At 40.1% G+C, this 18,814-nt stretch overlaps 1 protein-coding gene across 2 annotated transcripts in view; it reads left to right on the forward strand.

Moving 5' to 3' along the window:
- The first annotated feature begins 2,329 nt into the window (after nucleotides 1–2,329).
- CAPN7 (calpain 7) overlaps nucleotides 2,330–18,814 on the forward strand; it is a 47,644-nt gene continuing 31,159 nt past the window's right edge. The window contains exons 1-5 of one of the 2 annotated variants that reach the window (XM_033212699.1): nucleotides 2,330–2,699; nucleotides 8,482–8,590; nucleotides 14,199–14,356; nucleotides 15,247–15,314; nucleotides 17,558–17,758. In XM_033212699.1, the coding sequence (XP_033068590.1) occupies nucleotides 2,598–2,699; nucleotides 8,482–8,590; nucleotides 14,199–14,356; nucleotides 15,247–15,314; nucleotides 17,558–17,758 (638 nt within the window). In that variant the 5' untranslated portion in view covers nucleotides 2,330–2,597. The remainder of the gene's footprint in view (nucleotides 2,700–8,481; nucleotides 8,591–14,198; nucleotides 14,357–15,246; nucleotides 15,315–17,557; nucleotides 17,759–18,814) is intronic. The other variant, XM_033212698.1, reaches the window with a different exon arrangement.

Consider the following 18,814-nt stretch of genomic DNA (forward strand, 5'->3'; position numbering starts at 1 on the left):
GGAATTAAATAGAATATTAATAGGTTCTATATATAATGACATGCAGATTATAAGCTCCCTGCAAGTCTAAATTTCAAAACTATGCTCTGCTGTTTCTGACATTTGTAGGACGGGCCAAGGAATTCAACAATCAATAGCAAGGGCCATTTAACCGAATGGAAAAAAAAAACAACAACAACAAGGAGCTTCCTGAGCAGGGGTGTGTACAGACCAGTGCCCTCTCAATGTCTGTCTCCAGGTCTCATCCCTCTTTATGTCTGTCTCAGCTCTTGGTGAGGGAGGGCTCTCAAGCTGCTGGATGATGACATGTTGACTATGCAGCTCTGAGTGCTTAACACTGAATAAATTCCACTGTCACAGAGCTGGCCTAAGGCGGAGGTGGTACTGGACATTCTGGCAGACATTCCACAAAGGCACCTGTAGTGAGTCTCCACCACCAAGTTCTCAGAGTCTTTTGGATAATTCATGATCACAGAATACAAGGTCAATATATAAATGTCAATGCTATTTGCATATACTAGCAACAGTTGGAAATTAAATAAGCAATACCATTTACAACAGCATCAAAAATATCAACTGCTTAGAAATAAACCTGTCCAAAGATATGCAAGGCCCGTGCATGTGAAAACTACAAAACTGCTGAGAGAAATTAAAGAAGTTCTGAAGAAATGGAGAAATTGTGCTCATGGATTGGAAGACTCAATTTCGTTGAGACTGCAAATATTAATACTTTGAAGTTTCAATTTGCTTTACCCCTGCCTTGTCTGTCTTCTATTTGTCTTTGTATCATCAATGTCTAGCTCTGTGCCAGGCACAAAGTAGTCTGGTGTTCACTGAATACACGAACAAGGAATAAGGATTCAATTCCTTATACAGAATATATTAATAAATATAGGAAGAGATCTCAAGTACCCGGGAGTGCAATAAAAGGCTTCCTTCAAGATACATTAGGAATTCTATAAGCTGTGATGGGAGCAGGAACAGAAGACCTGTGATGAGTAAAACTGTATTTATCTGCTGTAGCTTGGGGGTCAGTTTGTGCAACACAGTGATTGAAACACAGACGGTCTGAACTCATGTACTGAAGGACTTTCTCACATTAGATATATGTAAGTAGCGGAGTTGACTTATTCAACGTTTTAAAAAATTTGTTGAAGACCTGCTCTAGAACAAGGCTTGTGCTCAACGCTGGGATCAAAGTGGTAAAGACAGGAACCATCCCTGCTTCAGCTATAAAACTGTAGTTGCTAACTTTGAGAACCATCTTTGTTCTAGGCACAAAATCAAATTCTGTGTGTCTTTATAACAGCCTGATGAGATCGTTGTTATTAAGAAATTCACTAAATGTGAAGAAACAGACCTAAAGAAACTAAGAAATTAGAGTACCATTTTAAATGCAGGGCAAATGACTGAAAAAATATAGTATAATTAACAAAAATGAAAAGTACACACTTAAAATGTAGTTTGATGAGTTTTGACAAACGTATACATTTTGACACCACCATTGAGATATAAAACATTCTCATCATCCGAAAAGATTCCCTTAATTCCCTTCCCAACCACTGATCTGCTTTCTAACATTGTAGTGTTTTCTAGTGTTTCTTATAGATGGAATTATACATTATGTACTCAATTCTTACTTCTTTGACTCAGCATGAATTTGGTGGTGCCCATCACTAATTCATTTTTATTACTGCTGAATTCAGACCTTTAGGGGAGAGAAGACATAAATCAAATAATCACCTAATTAAGTAATTACAACAGCATCAAGTTAACCCTAAGGATAAGTACAACTGAAAATACATTACCTTGTTTGTTAACAATTCAATCAATATGACCTTGGTGTACAGTGGGGGGCTATAGGGTCATGATTGAGCTTGTGGGAAATAAATGAAAATAAATGTAAGCGAAGAATGACTCGAAAGAACCTCTGTTCTCACGGTCATTTTTTTAATGTGTCAGATGCTGGTGGGAGGCACTCTTCCTTAGCTCTTTACGCCCATCCCTGACACTTAACAGAGGAAAGGATCTGTGAGGCTGGTACCCCTCTCCTGCCCACTGTCGACGGCAACAGCCTCGCCCTGCACTGCCACCGCCACACAGACGGCAGTGTGTGGGCAGCTCGGACGTGGCACCTGCCCTCAGCCGCCCAATCCCGGGCGCCACGACGGTCATGTACACAGCAGCAGGTCTTTTTGCCCCGCCTCCGCGGCTCCGCTCCTGCGTGGGCCCGGCCCCGCCCACAGCCCGCGCAGTCCCGCGAGCCTGGCCTCGGCCGCCCCAGCTTCTAAGGAGCTCGCGAGGGCCAGGCTGCGCCTGCGTGGGGCGGCTGGTGGGCGGGGCGAGGGCCGCTGGGGCCGCGAAGTGGGGCTGCCCTGTGGGCTGCGAGTCGGGTCTGCACTGAGGGGCGCGGCGTCGCGCTGGGCCCCAGCCCGGCAACGGGAAGGCGAGCTCTCTTCCTTCCACCGCCCAAAGTAAACTTTGCCGCTCCTTCCGCGGCGCTCCCGAGTCCTCGCCGCCGCCGGGCCGCAGCAGTCCGCGAAAAGCAGTCCTGCGTCAGGGCCTCGTTCCCGGCCCCGGCGCGGGGCCTCTGCGCCATGGACGCCACGGCGCTGGAGCGGGACGCCGTGCAGTTCGCCCGTCTGGCTGTGCAGCGCGACCACGAAGGCCGCTACTCCGAGGCGGTGTTTTACTACAAGGTAGGGCCGCGCCGCTTTGGTCGGAGTTGCTCAGTAGGAGTCCGGCTTGGGCCTGCGGCCGAGGGGCGGGGTCCAGGTGCCGAGGGAGCGGTCCCGGCTTTTCTTTTCCCTCATTCGCTTCCCGGCCCTCCTCTTGTTGGGAGCGGCGAGCCGGACTGCAGAGGCCCACACTGAGGCTGCGGGGTGGTGGGGGCGGGCTGGGTCGCGGCTTGCAGACACCACTTCTCCAGCTGTAGCCCTTACTGGCAGATGCCCACGGTTGAACCGCCTTGGGGGGCAGGTGTTAGATGTGGGTCGTTAGTAGCCAATTCTTGCTGTCACGTGGCTTTGATTTACAGCTAGCGGGAAATGGCCTGTGATATATATCAAAATAATGTATGCTCGTTAAATAAACTTAAAAAGAATAAAAACCATCTATCATAGCATTTGATATACAGTCTTGCGTCCTTAGCGATCTGATGTTTTCTGAGAAATGTGTTCTTAGGCCGTTTTGTTCAGTGCAAACACCATAGAATGCGCTTACACCATCCTGAATGGTACAGCCTCCTCCATACCTAGGCTGTATGGCATAGCCTGTTGCTCCTAGGTTACAGGCCTGCGCAGCATGTTGCTCTACTCAATGGTGTGTGCAGTTACACGCAATGGTAAGTATTTGTGCATCTAAACATAGAAAAGGTACAGTAAACATACAGCATAAAAGATAAAAATACTACACCAGTTGTGGGGCACTTACCCACGAAAGTAGCTTGCAGGACTGGAAGTTGCTCTGAGTTGGTGAGTAGTGGTGAATGAATATGAAGGCCTAGGCCACTCACTGCTCCACTCTACTGTGGACTTTGTAAGCAGTGTACCCTTAGGCTACGCTAAATTTTTTTAATTTTCTTTCTTCAATAAAAAATTAACCTTAGTTTACTGTAACCCTTTTACTTCATAAACTTTTGAATTTTCTTTTTAACTCTTGTAATAGCTTAAAACGAACTTATTGTACAGCTACAGAAACATATTTTCTTTATATCTTTATTTGGTAAGTTTTTTTTTTTTTTTTTTTTTTTTTTTTTTTTGTGACGGAGTCTCGCTCTGTCGCCCAGGCTAGAGTGCTGTGGCCGGATCTCAGCTCACTGCAAGCTCCGCCTCCCGGGTTCACGCCATTCTCCTGCCTCAGCCTCCCGAGTAGCTGGGACTACAGGCGCCCGCCACCTCGCCCGGCTAATTTTTTATATTTTTTAGTAGAGACGGGGTTTCACCGTGTTAGCCAGGATGGTCTCGATCTCCTGACCTCGTGATCTGCCCGTCTCGGCCTCCCAAAGTGCTGGGATAGTTTTTTGTTTCATTTTTTTTTTAACTCTTTAGTTAAAAACTAAGGTACACATTAGCCTAGGCATACACCGGGTCAGGATCATCAATATTACTACTGTCTTCCATCTCCAATCTTGTCCCACTGTGAGATCTTCGGGCACAATAACAGGACTGAAACTATCATCTCCTATGATAACAGTGTCTCCTGAAATATCTCCTGAAGGACATGCCAGAGACTGTTTTATAGTTAACTTTTTTAATAATAGGAGTACACTAACAATACATAGTATAGCATAGTAAATACATAAACCAGTAACATAATTGTTGATTATCAAGTATTATGTACTCTACATAATTGTATGTGGTAGACTTTTACACTACTGGCACCCCAGTAGGTTTGTTTTTACCAGCATCACCACAAACATCTGAGTAAAGTGTTGTACTATGACGTTATGACCGCTATGACATGACCAGGCAGTGGGAATTTTTCAACTCCATTATAATCTTAGGGGACCACTATCATATATTCAGTCTGTTGTTGACTGAAATGTTATTTGGTGTGTGACTGTATATTTTTGTGTTTTGTTTTTTTTTTTTTGCATATGTGTATATACTTTTTTTTACAAACTGGTTTATACTGTTTTTAGTAATAACTACACAGTAGTTCATTATGTGGGTGTACCATATTTTATTTTTTTAAGAAACAGAGTCTTGCCCTAGTTGCCAAGGCTGAAGGGCAGTGGCCTAGTAATCATAGCTCTTTGCAGCCTCAAACTGCAAAGCTCAACAAATCCTCCTGCCTCAGTCTCCCAATTAGTGGGACTACAGGTGGACACAACCACACCTGGCTAATTTTTTTTTTTTTTTTTGGTAGAAATGGAGTCTCGCTGTGTTGCGCAGGCTGATTTCGAACTCCTGGGTCAAGCGATCTTCCCGCCTTAGTCTCCCAAAATGCTGGGATTACAGGCGTGAGCCTTCATGTCTGTCCAGTTTACTATAATTAATTTACAGACTCTTGGGCATTCAGTTCATTGTGTTTTTTCAACATCATAGGTAACGATGTAGTTCATATCCTTATAATTAACTCTTATGACTAGTGCAAATTTTTGCCTGAATTTTCTTTTGGATAAATTACCGGGGACAGAATTGCTACATCAAAGGGTATGAGCTTCTACAGTCCACTCTCTTCTCTCCACTTCTGAAGATTTGCAAGTGTACCCCTCCAGCTCTAGCTAGATTTGGAGGGAGCTGTGTCCTCATGATATTGTTACCTTTTCTTTTAGAGAGCATATCAGACTTTGATAATACTGTACAATACTAGTAATTCTTTTCACAAGTGTATGTGCTATCAATAAGGTGTGGTTTGTTTCAGATTAATATTTTGTTGCTTTCATTTTATAATCTATTTTTTCCTTTTTTTTGAGACAGAGTTTTGCTCTTGTTGCTCAGGCAGGAGTGCAATAGCACGATCTCGACTCACTGCAACCTCCACCTACCGGGTTCAAGCGATTCTCCTGCCTCAGCGTCCTGAGTAACTGGGATTAAAGGCATGCACCACCACGCCCAGCTAATTTTGTGTTTTTAGTAGAGACTGAGTTTCTCCATGTTGGTCAGGCTGATCTGGAACTCCTGACCTCAGGTGATCGGCTGGCCTCGGCCTCCCAAAGTGCTGGGATTATAGGCATGAGCCACTGCCCCTGGCCGATTTTTTTCTTTTTTTATTGATATGTAATGTACATAGTTTCAGGGTACATATGGTAATTTAATACATTAATATAATTTTTAGGATAAATCAGCATACTTGGGATAGCCATCACCTTAACTACTTCACAGCTGAACTGTGCAGCAATTATTACTGAATATTATACTTTAATATTTATGCTAGGAACATTTGAATTTAGCTATTTTGAAATGTACAAATTTTGTAAACTCTGATCACTCTCTGATGTATCTAACAGTAGGTCTCTGTTATAATCTGCTTTATATTTAGAGAGTTTTGGTGCATTTCAGAATTTGGTGCATTTTAGACTTTTTTGACAATTTCACAAGGCATTGTTTAAGAGAAAAATTGTGTGTGTGTTGTGAAATAGCTTTGACAAATAACAGGTTAAAATAGTGCTATATAAGAACAGATCTTAATAAAGCAAAAGAAACGATTGTGTACTGCCCCTTGTTTTCCTATAGGCTTATATATATGTCACTTAGGAAGAAGTTTTCATCCTTGAGAAAGCCAAAAAAACTGTATGTACTTCTAGAAATTATATAAGCTTCATCAGTTTAGTATTGAGTGTTTTCTGCCCAGTCCTTTCTATAAGCTATTTCTTTCTTGTCACTTTTGAATATAAATGAAATGAGTAAAATAAAATTGGCACCAGCAATTTTTTAAATTGGCTTTATTTTTTTTTTTTTTTAGAGACCGGGTCACATTCTGTCACCCACGCTGGCGGGCAGTGGTGAGATCATAGCTCACTTTAGCCCATTCCTGGGCTAAAGCAATCCTCCATGCTTAGCCTCCTGAGGAGCTGGGACCACAGGTGTGCACCACCATACCAGGCTCATTATTTTTTTTTTTCCAGAAATGGAGATTTCACTATGTTGCCCAGTTAGTCTTAAACTCCTGGACTCAAGCAGTCCTCCTGCCTCAGACTCCTAAGTAAAAAAAGCCTTTTTTTTTTTAAAGCAAAATAATTATTTGGAAATTAATCACATACAAGGTAACTGAAGGGGCAATATATGTGTATTATATACTTATATAATTTACGTGTATCAAAAACATTCCATTTATTGGATTTAAGTATAGCTATAATGTATTTAGATAATGATAGTATTTAAGATATATTTAATGTTTACATGTAAAGTTATACTTTCATCCTCTGAAATATCTGAGTTACAGAATCTGAGGAAGTCATATCTTTTCTACCCTACTGCCTTTAGGCTGAATTTTCATTGTGGTTAAAACTGTACTTTTTTCTTCCTTCCTTCCTTCCTTCCTTCTTTCCTTTTTTTTTTTTTTTTTTTTTTTGACAGTGTCTTACTCTGTCAACCAGGCTGGAGTGCAGTGGCCCGATCACAGCTCACTGCAGCCTCCACCTCCCGCCTCAGCTCCCTGAGTAGCTGGGACTACTTTGTAGAGACAGGGTTTCACCATGTTACCCAGGCTGAAAACTACACTTTTCTTAATTTTGTTAGGTTCAGTTAAACAACTCCTGCTCAAATAACTTTATTCAAAAAGTGATGTTCAGTAGATGACATCTTTGGAAACAGGCATGATGACCCATGAAGTGTACATGCTTGGGTTACTGCAGAGAAGGTGCTGTTACTTGTAGAAATTTCTCTTCGCTTTTTTAGTTGGTAGCATTGATAACCTTCCTGGAATGGTGATGAGGAGAATGGAAACACCTCCTTCTAACCGTAGCGTAACTGGCTATGGAAGTTATGGAATAACTGGAAGAAGAATCCAGATTTTCTTAATTAAAATAAGTTTAATTTACACAACTAAAATCTGCTTTAAAATGTGTCATCCTTTGTCCGTATTTTCTGTGGAGAAAACTGTTTTACTGTGAGATATTTAACCTTTATAATCTCTTGTAATGTTTTCTTGGTAATTTTGTTTTAGCAGTTATTACTCGTTTTAGTGCTTTGAACGCTCAATTCACATTTTTTTTTAGTGTGAATTACTTGCAATCAATTCACATTTTCAAGGTATATGGTTTTACATCTGATCTATTGCATAAGGAAAAAGGAAAACAAAACATGTAAACTACAGCTATTCTAAAGAAGTGTTTATAATCAGTTCCTCATGCGTGAATTCATAAATTTTCAATGACAGGTTAAAATTGAGAGAGAGCCTGGATAGCTCCTTCGGTAGAGCATCAGACTTTTAATGTGAGGGTCCAGGGTTCAAGTTCCTGTTTGGATGTGCCCTGTGACTTTTAGCACCTAATTCTGACTCCATCTTTGAAAAAGCAAAAAAAAAAAAAAAAAAAGTATCATTTGGACCAGGTGTGATGGCTTATGCCTGTAATCCCAGCACTTTGGGAGGCCGAGTTGGGCAGATCACTTGAGGCCAGGAGTTCAAGACCAGCCTGGCCAACATGGTAGAACCCAATCTCCACTAAAAATACAAAAATTAGCCAGATGTACTGGTGTACACCTATAGTCCCAGCTACTCGGGAGGCTGAGGCACAAGAATCACTTGAGTCTGGGAGGCGGAGGTTGCAGTGAGCCGAGATTGCGCCACTGCACTCCAGCCTGGGTGACAGAGCGAAACTCTGTCTCAGAAAAGAAAAGAGAAAGAAAATTGAGAACATTGAATACTGAAGAAAACATTGGAAGACTGTATAACTACTTTATGAAAAAAATTACTGTGAATATTTTAAAGACATTCTTGTTTTGTCATTCATGGAAACCAATATTGAATGAGAATGTGGTAAAGAAAATTCAAGTTATACATCTATTGCATTCCTTTGAATTCTTTCATTTTTAGGAAGCTGCACAAGCCTTAATTTATGCTGAGATGGCAGGATCAAGCCTAGAAAATATTCAAGAAAAAATAACTGAGTATCTGGAAAGAGTTCAAGCTCTACATTCTGCAGGTTAGTAAAGGACTACTAAAATTGTCACTCTATTTTTTTCTTTTCTCCCGTCATGTCTTCCCCCCTATGTTTGTTTCTCTTCATTTTTACCTTTGAATCTTGATTCTCACTCTGTTGGCTGCTTACTCCACTTTTGGTAATCACCTCTTTAAAAATCATTTAGAAATAAGTCATAGATCTTTGAAGAGGAACCTTATAGATAACATAGTCCAGTTTCCTAATTTCCCAGAGTGCAGAGATGGTGAATTACCTATGTTCAAACAATTTATCATTGGCAAAGTTAGGATTAGAATTTAGTTAAAGTCTGCTTTTAAAACGTCTGTCACCTCTCTCTTCCTTATAAAATTAAGTGACTGTTCCTCTTCAGTGTTTACAGACTTCAGCAGTAGGTTCACAGTGTCTTCTCTGTCGGTGTCTTCTACTTTAAAACCTTTGCTAAACTCTTTTAAACCATATTTTGGAAAAGTCACATGTAAGCAGAGACTTGGAACTACTTGTATTTATTTTTGTAAACAGCACAACAGGTACAATAATAGAAATATACAGTCTTAATGGTCACAGTTTTGTTAGAGGTAACTGATCTTGACATTGTATTTACAAATACATTGATTTCTCTAGGAACTCTTTTTAACCCTCTTTTTCTGTTGCTGCTTGATAAAGCCACAAGCAGAAGAATATTTATTCTCGTGGACTTTGTTCTACTTTTTACCTCTCATTCTGAGTAGATATGAGCAATTACAACAACATCATTGGGATAAAGTAGATTTAATCACTGGGTTCCTTGTTATGACAGTTCCCTTAAAAACAAGGTAGTTTACTTTAATACAGTGCCCAGAAATTGCATGTATTGAAAAGTATAGGCCGGGCGCGGTGGCTCAAGCCTGTAATCCCAGCACTTTGGGAGGCCGAGACGGGTGGATCACGAGGTCAAGAGATCGAGACCATCCTGGCTAACACTGTGAAACCCCGTCTCTACTAAAAAATACAAAAAAAACTAGCCGGGCGAGGTGGCGGGCGCCTGTAGTCCCAGCTACTCAGGAGGCTGAGGCAGGAGAATGGCGTGAACCCGGGAGGCGGAGCGTGCAGTGAGCTGAGATCCGGCCACTGCACTCCAGCCCCGGCGACAGAGTGAGACTCCGTCTCAAAAAAAAAAAAAAAAAGAAAAGTATACTGCCTATGTTATTGGAACATCACTGGAAACAAAGTATTGATTCATATATTCAAAATATCATACAAAATTCAAAGGAACTTTCTTTTCCCAGCCAAGTAAATGAAGTTCTTAAATTTAACTGCCCAATAATTAGGAACTTTGTTTCATAACCAGTATTTTCAAATAAAATTATCTTTGAAGTAGGGAAGGTAGTCTTTCATGTTTACTTCCATGATCTCCCTGTTTTTTCATAGACAGTTTTCTTCATTTCAGCAACTATGTATTGAATACATGTTTTGGCTATATGGTAAGTACAGGGTAATAGATGAGTGACAGTCCATGCCCTCAGGAGGACCTTCGTCAGGTGTGGAGAGAGAACAGTGTCAACATTGCACTATCATGGAAACCCCTTTCTGAAGCATGCTAGACTAAATGTTAAAGCAGAATGCTCTAGAAAAGGGAGATCATATGGTGATATTATTCCAGGAGTAGAATCTCTGGCAACCAAAGGTGTATTTCCATCTTTCTCTTCCGTGTGTACACACAGTCAACCGCATTTATGCCATAGGCTCTTGATTCCAGTAAGATTGCTCTTTAAACCCTTGAAATCCTTGTGACAATTGGAAAAAATAAATATGAATCATTTTTTTCTAAGGAATTTTAAAAGTTATTCTTTCTTTGTATTAAATACAGCTAAGCCTAAAACCTTACATGTGATTTTTGGGAAATAAATTCTAAACATTGATATAGATGTGATATTCAGGCATCAAATGAGACACCCCAATTTTTTGAAGAATAAAGACTTGCCAGTGAAATAAAGTCCAAAAAGGAGTTTTTTTTTGGTTTTTTTTTTTTTTTTTGAGATGGAGTGTCGCTCTGTCACCTAGGCTGGAGTGCAGTGGTGCGATCTTAGCTCACTGCCAAGTTCCGCCTCCAGGGTTCATGCTGCTCTCCTGCCTCAGCCTCCCCAGTAGCTGGGACTACAGGTGCCTGCCACCACACCCAGCTAATTTTTTGTATTTTTAGTGGAGATAGGGTTTCACCATGTTAGCCAGGATGGTCTCGATCTGACCTCATGAGCCACCCGCCTCAGCCTCCCAAAGGGCTGGGATTACTGGCGTGAGCCACCATGCCTGGCCTTGAAAAGGACTTTTAAAACATAACATAGCTTGTTTTACTACTTTCTGCTTTTGTTGAAGAAATGAAGTATAATCTCTAGACAATTAAAGGATTTTCTTATTTATTATTTTAAGCGGTAAAGTCCTTTTTCAAATAAAAATCTTGTTAGGAGCCCTAAGTTTTAAAACAAGGTAGTCTGCTGACAGTTGAGAGACTCCTGTGAGAGAGTTGATTTTGGGGTGGGGAAAGGTAATTTCCCCGTAATTTTGAACATAATTTAAAATTAACCAGTGTAGGCCGGCACAGTGGCTCATGCCTGTAATCCCAACAGTTTGGGAAGCTGAGGCAGGAGAATCACTTGAATCTAGGAGTTCAAGATCAGCCTAGGCAACATAGACCTCATCCCTACAAAAAATCAAAAATTAGCTGGGCTTGGTGGTGTGTGCCCATAGTCCCAGCTCCTCAAAGGCTGAGGCAGGAAGACTGCTTGAGCCCAGGAGGTCAAGGCTGCACTGACCCGTGATTGCACCACTGCACTCAGCCTGGATGACAGAGTAAGACCCTGTCTCGAAAAATAAAAAGTAAAATTAACCATCGTAGTACAGAGTTCAAGAGTTGGAATTAAAAGGTCCATGTTGAGTCTCTACCCTTTCACTTGTAGCTGTGAAATCTTAGACCAGATCAGTGCTTCTCAATAGGAAGCGATTTGCCCCCCATGGGACATTTGGCAATTTCTGGAGAAGTTTTTGGTTTTCACGTTGCTGGGTGGCAAGGAATATGCTTCTGGGATTTAGTTGGGTAGAGGCCAGGGATGTTGCTAAAAAGTCTCCCACAACAAAGAATTATCCAGCCCAAAATGTCAGTAATGCCAGGCTGAGAAACACTGGGATAGATATTTCAACATTTTTGAGCTTTGGTATCTTTTTCATGAATGGAATTAGTATATACTTCAGAGAGGCATTTAAGAAGGCTAAAATTTTGAAAACATCAGCACAAACTGGGCACAGTGGTGAGTGCCTGTAGTTCCAGCTACTTGGCAGGCTAAGGCAGAAGGGTCACTTGAGCCCAGGAGTTTAAGAGTTTAAGGCCAGCCTGGGCAACCTAGTAAGACCGTATATCTTAAAAAAAAAAAAAAAAAAACAAAAAAAAAAAAACAGCATGTACCTTTAAAGAACTAACAAAATCTCAAACTTTTCTTAAATAGCAAGTTTAGCAAGATATAATTTGCATACCATAAAATTCACCCTCTTAAAGTATATAATTCAGGTGTTTTTAGCCTATTCCCAGAGTTGTGCAGTCATCCCCACTATCTCATTTTAGTATGTTTTCATCACCCCAAGAGAAACCTCTTAACCGTTAGCAGTCAATCCGCATTCCTCCCTCCCTCTAGTCACCACTAATCTTGCTGTTTCTATGGATTTGCCTATTCTGGATATTTCATACAAATGGAATCATCCAGTGTATGGCCCTTTTGCCATCTGGCTTCTTTCACTGAGTTTAATGTTTGCCAGATTTATCCATGTTGTAGGTTGTATCAATACTTCATTGCTTTTTATGGCTGAGAAATATTTCATTGTATTGATATGCTGCATTTTTTTATCCATTCATTAGTTCTTGGAGACATTTGAGTGGTTAACACCTTTTGGCTATTGTAAATAGTGCAGTTAAGAACATTCATGTGCATGCAGTGGCTCATGCCTGTAATCCCAGCACTTTGGGAGGCCGAGGCAAACAGATCAGGTGAGGCCAGCAGTTTGAGACTAGCCTGACCAACAGGGTGAAACCCCATATCTGGGGTTTCAAAATACAAAAATTAGCCAGGCGTGGTGGTGCACACATGTAGTCCCAACTACTTGGGAGGCTGAGGCACAAGAATTGCTTGAAAATCCAGGAAGTGGAGGTTGTGGTGAGCCAAGATGGCACCACTGCACTCCAGTCTGGGTGACAGAGTGAGATTCTGCCTCAAAAAAAAAACAAATAAATAAATTCATGTACAGATTTTTGCATAGAAATGTTTTCTCAATTATCTTGCAATTCCACCCAGAAGTGGAACTGCTGTGTCATAGGATGTACCTCCATGTTTAACTTTTTTAAGAACTGCCATTGTTTTTTCAGAGTGGCTACACTATTTTACAATTAGCTACACTGTTTTACAGTTCCACCAGCAGTGTATCTGGGTTCCAAGTCCTTCACATTCTCACTGACACTTGTTATTGTCTTTTTTATTGCAGCCATCCTAGTGGGCATAAGGTGTCATCTCAGTGTAGTTGTGTTTTGCGTTTTTTGATGACTAACGTTCAGCAATTTCTTATGTGCCATTTGACCTTTTGAATGCCGTCTTTGAAGAAATGTCTGTTCAGATCCTTTGCCCATTTTTTAACTGGGTTGTCTTTATTGTTGAGTTGTAAGAGATCTTTATATATTCTGGATGCATGTTTCTTACAGATATGGTTTTTTTTATTAAAAACAAATGAAAATATTATCGCAAAGGGCAGTGAAAATATATAACTTATTCTAGGCTCAGGGTAAATAGAAAAACCAGGAACTTTATCATCAGAGCCTAGTGTATTATACAGTTTTGTCTGTACAGAAAAAAAGTTTTAATTGCCTTAAAATAGGTTTCTTAATATTTAACAATTTCCAAATTTTTGTTTTGTTTTTTGAGGTAGAGGAGCATATGAGGAGAACTCTTATGTTTTAATTTTTAAGTGAAGAGAGTGCCAGTGGGAAAGAGAAATTCAAGGAAAGAATTTTTTAAATAAGTGTATTTTTTAATATTCTTTGTCTCTGATGTCTATTGTGTGATAAACAATTGCAGATTTTTTTTCTTAGACCTTAAGATTAAAAAGAGAAGGGAGGAAGCCTGGGCACGGTGTCTCACACCTGTAATCCCATCACTTTGAGAGGCCAAAACTAGCAGATTGCTTGAACTTAGGAGTTCAAGACCAGTCTGGGCAACATGGCGAAACTCCGTCTCTACAAAAAAAAAAAAAAAAAAAAAAGGAAAAATTAGCCAGGCATGGTGGTATGCACCTGTAGTCCCAGCTACTCAAGAGGCTGAGGTGGGAGAATCTCTTGAGCCCGAGGAGGTAGAGGCTGCAGTAAGCTGTGGATTGTGCCACTGCATTCTAGCCTGGGCAACAGAGCAAGATCCTGTCTCAAAAAAAAAAAAAAAAGAAGGAAATTTGTCCTTTTTTAAGGATTTTTTTTAACCTTGCTAAGTTTTTTAATTGAAGAATTACAGAGTTTTGTAAAGAATATCTTAAATAGTGAAAATAGTGTGTTTTCTGGCTGTATTTAGATAATATTCCTTCTGTGTATGCTTTTTTTCTATTTTAGTTCAGTCAAAGAGTGCTGATCCTTTGAAGTCAAAGCATCAGTTGGACTTAGAGCGTGCTCATTTCCTTGTTACACAAGCTTTTGATGAAGATGAAAAAGAGAATGTTGAAGATGCTATAGAATTGTACACAGAAGCTGTGGATCTCTGTCTGAAAACAGTATGTATAGCTACAGATTACGTTTGATGAGTTATGCGAAGACATTTCTTCTCTTGCTAGTGAATTTTACATAACACCTTGAATAAAACAATTTTAACAGAATAAAAAAATTTATTATAAATGTAACAACTACTCCTCAATAAAAGATGATGAGTAGAAAGTTAATAATGGGTTTTTACATCTTATTAAAATTTTGACAGTATTGAGTCTTAAATTACAAGAACTATTTTTAACCTTTCTAACAACTAAGATAAACTTACAGAAAGAGTTCACTATCACAAATCTATTAATTTAGAATAAACTTCCCCTTTTTTCAGTTTGATACACTTTTTGAAAAATAAGCTAGTGGTTTAGATAAGCCTTACTTATTTGCAGTGTAAAATCTGTATGCTGAGTGGTTTTTACTGCTCCCTGCTGAGCCTTGGTTGGGACTCTTAGCTTCAAGGGACATCTGGTGCATAAAAGAGCAGTGTATTTGACAGGAGGAGGAGGTAAAGTAGTTGAGACTGGTGTCCCCAGTGTCTTTCAGAGGACTGGCTTTTTGGCAGAGTCTTTTGCTCAGAAACCATCTGGCCTGATTTCTGTAGGTGCCTTGAGACTGTAAATAAGTGCTAGTCTTCTGAGGTTCCTGCCACTCAGCCTTCCACAGCACTGTGGTCGAACAGTTCTGGTCCAGTTAGCACTTGTCCACATTAAGTGGTTTTAAAGTTCACCTCAGTGACAGATTTTCAACACATTTTTAAATGATACCTTTAAGAATGAAAATTAATGTCATCTTTGTTTATTCTCAATTTCAACAAGTGTAATATGCCTTGTAAATTTTTTGCTTAGAAATATAGATCAAGCAAATTGAAAAATATGCTTTAAAATGTCTGTCTCTTTCTCTTAAGTCTTATGAAACTGCTGATAAAGCCCTGCAAAATAAACTGAAACAGTTGGCTCGACAGGCACTAGACAGGTGGGTTTGATCACTCAAGTTCTAATCCATGGATGGCACTTAGTGTTATTTAAACAGATTTATCTAAATGTGTTGTAAAGGTTACAGTAACAAACCTCCATCTTTTAACTGTCATCTGAAACAAATCTACTTTCTACTTCTTAGTGAATTTACCTCCTCTCTCTAGTTCCCTGCTTTAAACTCAAGAAATAAATCAATAAATGTTTTTAGTTTTAGTTTAGAAGAGAAATAACTGTGACATTTGAAATGGAGGACCTCCTTTCTGTTGTGTAATATCAGACTTTCAAAGAGAACTTCCAGAGAGCCTTCCATGTCTGCTAAAAATAGAAAACATGAGCATGAACTTGCTTTCAGCCATGTACATACCTCAGATTATACAATGTCTATAGCTCTTTTCACCTCTTAGCTGAGAGGTCAACTTTTAAATGAAGTCTGCCCTAACCGTTGTTTAAAATTGAATCTCCCCCAGCAGTTGCAAGCTGACTATTCTAGTATTTTTCCCATAGCTCTTATTTTCTAAGGTCTGTGAGATTTACTAGCTTATTATATTTGTTGTTAATATGTGTGTCCCCTCCAACCTTCATCCCCCAATTGTTAAGCTCTATGAGGGCAGAGATTTTTGTCTATTTTAAACAGGTGTCTATTGTAACCAAGTACCTAGCAGAGTGCCTGATAATGTAATATGTGCTCAGTAGATAAATTTGCTAAAAAATGAATGAGTTTGTGTAAGCAAATTATATATCTTGGAAGAGTGTTGTAGACACACAAAAAATAAAAGGGTGGAAATTGCTTTTATACCTGTAGCATGAATTGTCTCCTTTTGAGGCTCTGACCTGATAGATAACTGTACCACCCCAAGCCCTTCTTTTTTTAACTGAAGTAAAATAGTCATCCCTCCTTTTCATTGTCATCTACTAACCTTGAGTTTGTTTCCTCAGATTCATGAAGGTATGAGCACTTGACACACAATTGTCTTCTCTATCTTGACTTCTTTCACCTGTCAGAATCATAAGTGACTTTATTACCTGTGTGGCTAACCCATCCGGTATTCTCGAGTGCACCCTAAGCAAAGGGTGGGTGAGATAGCCATGGGCTCCTATGAGGATCTTTTGAAACTTACGGATCCACTTTCTAGGAAAATGCATATGAAATTTTTTTGCATGTAATTTCAGAGTATTCTCAAGAATCCTGAAGCTCATATATGCACCTCAGGTTAAGAACTTCTATTTTTTAGTTTGTTCTTTGACAGAACAAAGTCAAAATTCTGTTGCATATCATGTGAGGCTGTCTGTGATCCAGCCCCTGGTTTCCTCTCTAGTCTCATCTCCTGCTGCCTCTCATTTGCACTTCTCACAGGGGCAACATTCATTCTTTTGAAATTACCTGGCTCGGCACGGTGGCTCACGCATGTAATCCCAGCACTTTGGGAGGCCAAGGTGGGCAAATCACCTGAGGTCAGGTGTTCAAGACCAGCCTGGCCAACATGGCGAAACCGTGTCTCTACTAAAAATACAAAAATTAGCCAGGCGTGTTGGTGGGCACCTATAATCCCAGCTACTCAGAAGGCTGAGGCAGGAGAATCGCTTGACTTGGGAGGCAGAGGTTGCAGTGAGCCAAGATGGTGCCACTATACTCCAGCCTGGGCAACAGAGTGAGACTCCATCTCAAAAAAAAATTAAAAATTTAAAAAAGAAATTACTTTAACTCATTATGCTGTTTCATACTTCTGCACATTTGTACATGTTCTTCTGTCTACTTAGAATGCTTCCTCACTGCCCAGGTGAACAGCTCTGCAGGTCAAGCATCAGTTCAGAGCACCCTTCTCCAACTCATCCCCACTTGGCAATTCATTAAGTGAATAACTTCTGTTGTACTTTGATTTGCATGTAATACTTTCATCCTCGCATCTTTTATTTTTGATGCAATTGTCTGTCTTTCCCTACAAAACTGAGTACTTAAGGGTAGGGATTGTTTTATACATTCTTTTATACCACTTACCTTACCTTGTATAGTGTCTGATTATATAATAAGTGCTCAATTAATGTTGTCAGTAGAATATTGTTTGTAAAAAATGCTTCTCTTTGGAAGTAGCTGAAGTGGTGAAATGTTGATTAGTATGTAAGAATTTTATGTACTAATTTTAAGTTAGGGATGCTTGACTGGTTCTTCAAGTAAATGTTGTGTCCTGAAAAGCTTAAATGTGAGTAGAAAAGCTAGAACAGTTGTTTGTTCCTCTATTATAGAGCAGAAGCACTGAGTGAGCCTTTGACCAAGCCAGTTTGCAAAATCAGGTCAACAAATGTTAAGCCAAAGCCACCTCCAGTGAGAGCACATTTTCCCCTGGGAGCTAATCCCTTCCTCGAAAGACCTCAGTCATTCATAACTCCACAGTCATGTGATGCACAAGGACAGAGATACACAGCAGAAGAAATAGAAGTACTCAGGTAAATAAGTTTGCAATTATTTGTAATGAAGAATTTTATTAACGTCAGTGCAGAATTTTATTTTCATTAGGTTTGCTGAATTGTATTCAGATTTTTCCTATAGTGTATTGTGCTATTATTATGTAATTATACCGTCATGTAGTCACAACTTGAAATAGTTAAAATTTTAGTTCTGATATATTTTATTATTTCATTTGTATTTTTTGAGACGGAGTCTCACTCTGTTGTTCAGGCTGGAGTGCAGTGGTGTGATCTCGGCTCACTGCAACCTCTGCCTCCTGGGCTCAAGCGATTCTCCTGCCTCAGCCTCCCAAGTAGCTGGGACTACAGGTGTGTGCCACCACACCTGACTAATTTTTTTTTTTTTTTTTTTTAGTAGAGACAGGGTTTTATCATGTTGGCCAGGCTGGTGTCGAACTCCTGACCTCAGATGATTCGCCTCCCTCAGCCTCCCAAAGTGCTGGGATTACAGGCGTGAGCCATGTGCCCAACTTTAGTTCCAATATATTTTCATATTAGTGTTTTTGCTAGACATAATACACTTTGCTGAAAATCCTAGCATTCTGTGAAATTGAGCCACTAGAGGTTAAGGAGCAAAATGTGCTGTAGCAGACCACTCTTAATCTAAGGAACTTTGTAACCAGAGCCCTAATGGGGGAAAGATGTTACTTTGAAATAGGAGTCTAGGTGGTGTGCTGGCAGCTTACTCCTGCAATCCCAGCATTTTGGGAGGCAGAGGGAGCAGATCACTTGAGCTCAGGAGTTCGAGACCAGCTTGGGCAACATACCGAAACCCCATCTCTACCAAAAATACAAAAAATAGCTGGGTATGATGGTGTGCGCCCGTAATCCCAGCTACTTGGGAGGATCACTTGAGCCCAGGGGGTGGAGATTGCAAAGCTGAGATCACACCACTGCACTCCAGCCTGGGCAACAGAGGGAGATCCTGTCTCAAAGAAAGAAAAAAATACATATATATGTGTGTGTTTGTCTGTGTGTGTACAAAGTTTTGCTTTAAAAGGTTTTACATGCACCAAAAAAAAAAAAAAAGAATAT

The sequence above is a fragment of the Trachypithecus francoisi genome, unplaced genomic scaffold (genome assembly GCF_009764315.1).
Source record: "Trachypithecus francoisi isolate TF-2019V2 unplaced genomic scaffold, Tfra_2.0 Lachesis_group0, whole genome shotgun sequence".
NCBI classification, from domain to species: Eukaryota; Metazoa; Chordata; class Mammalia; order Primates; family Cercopithecidae; genus Trachypithecus; species Trachypithecus francoisi.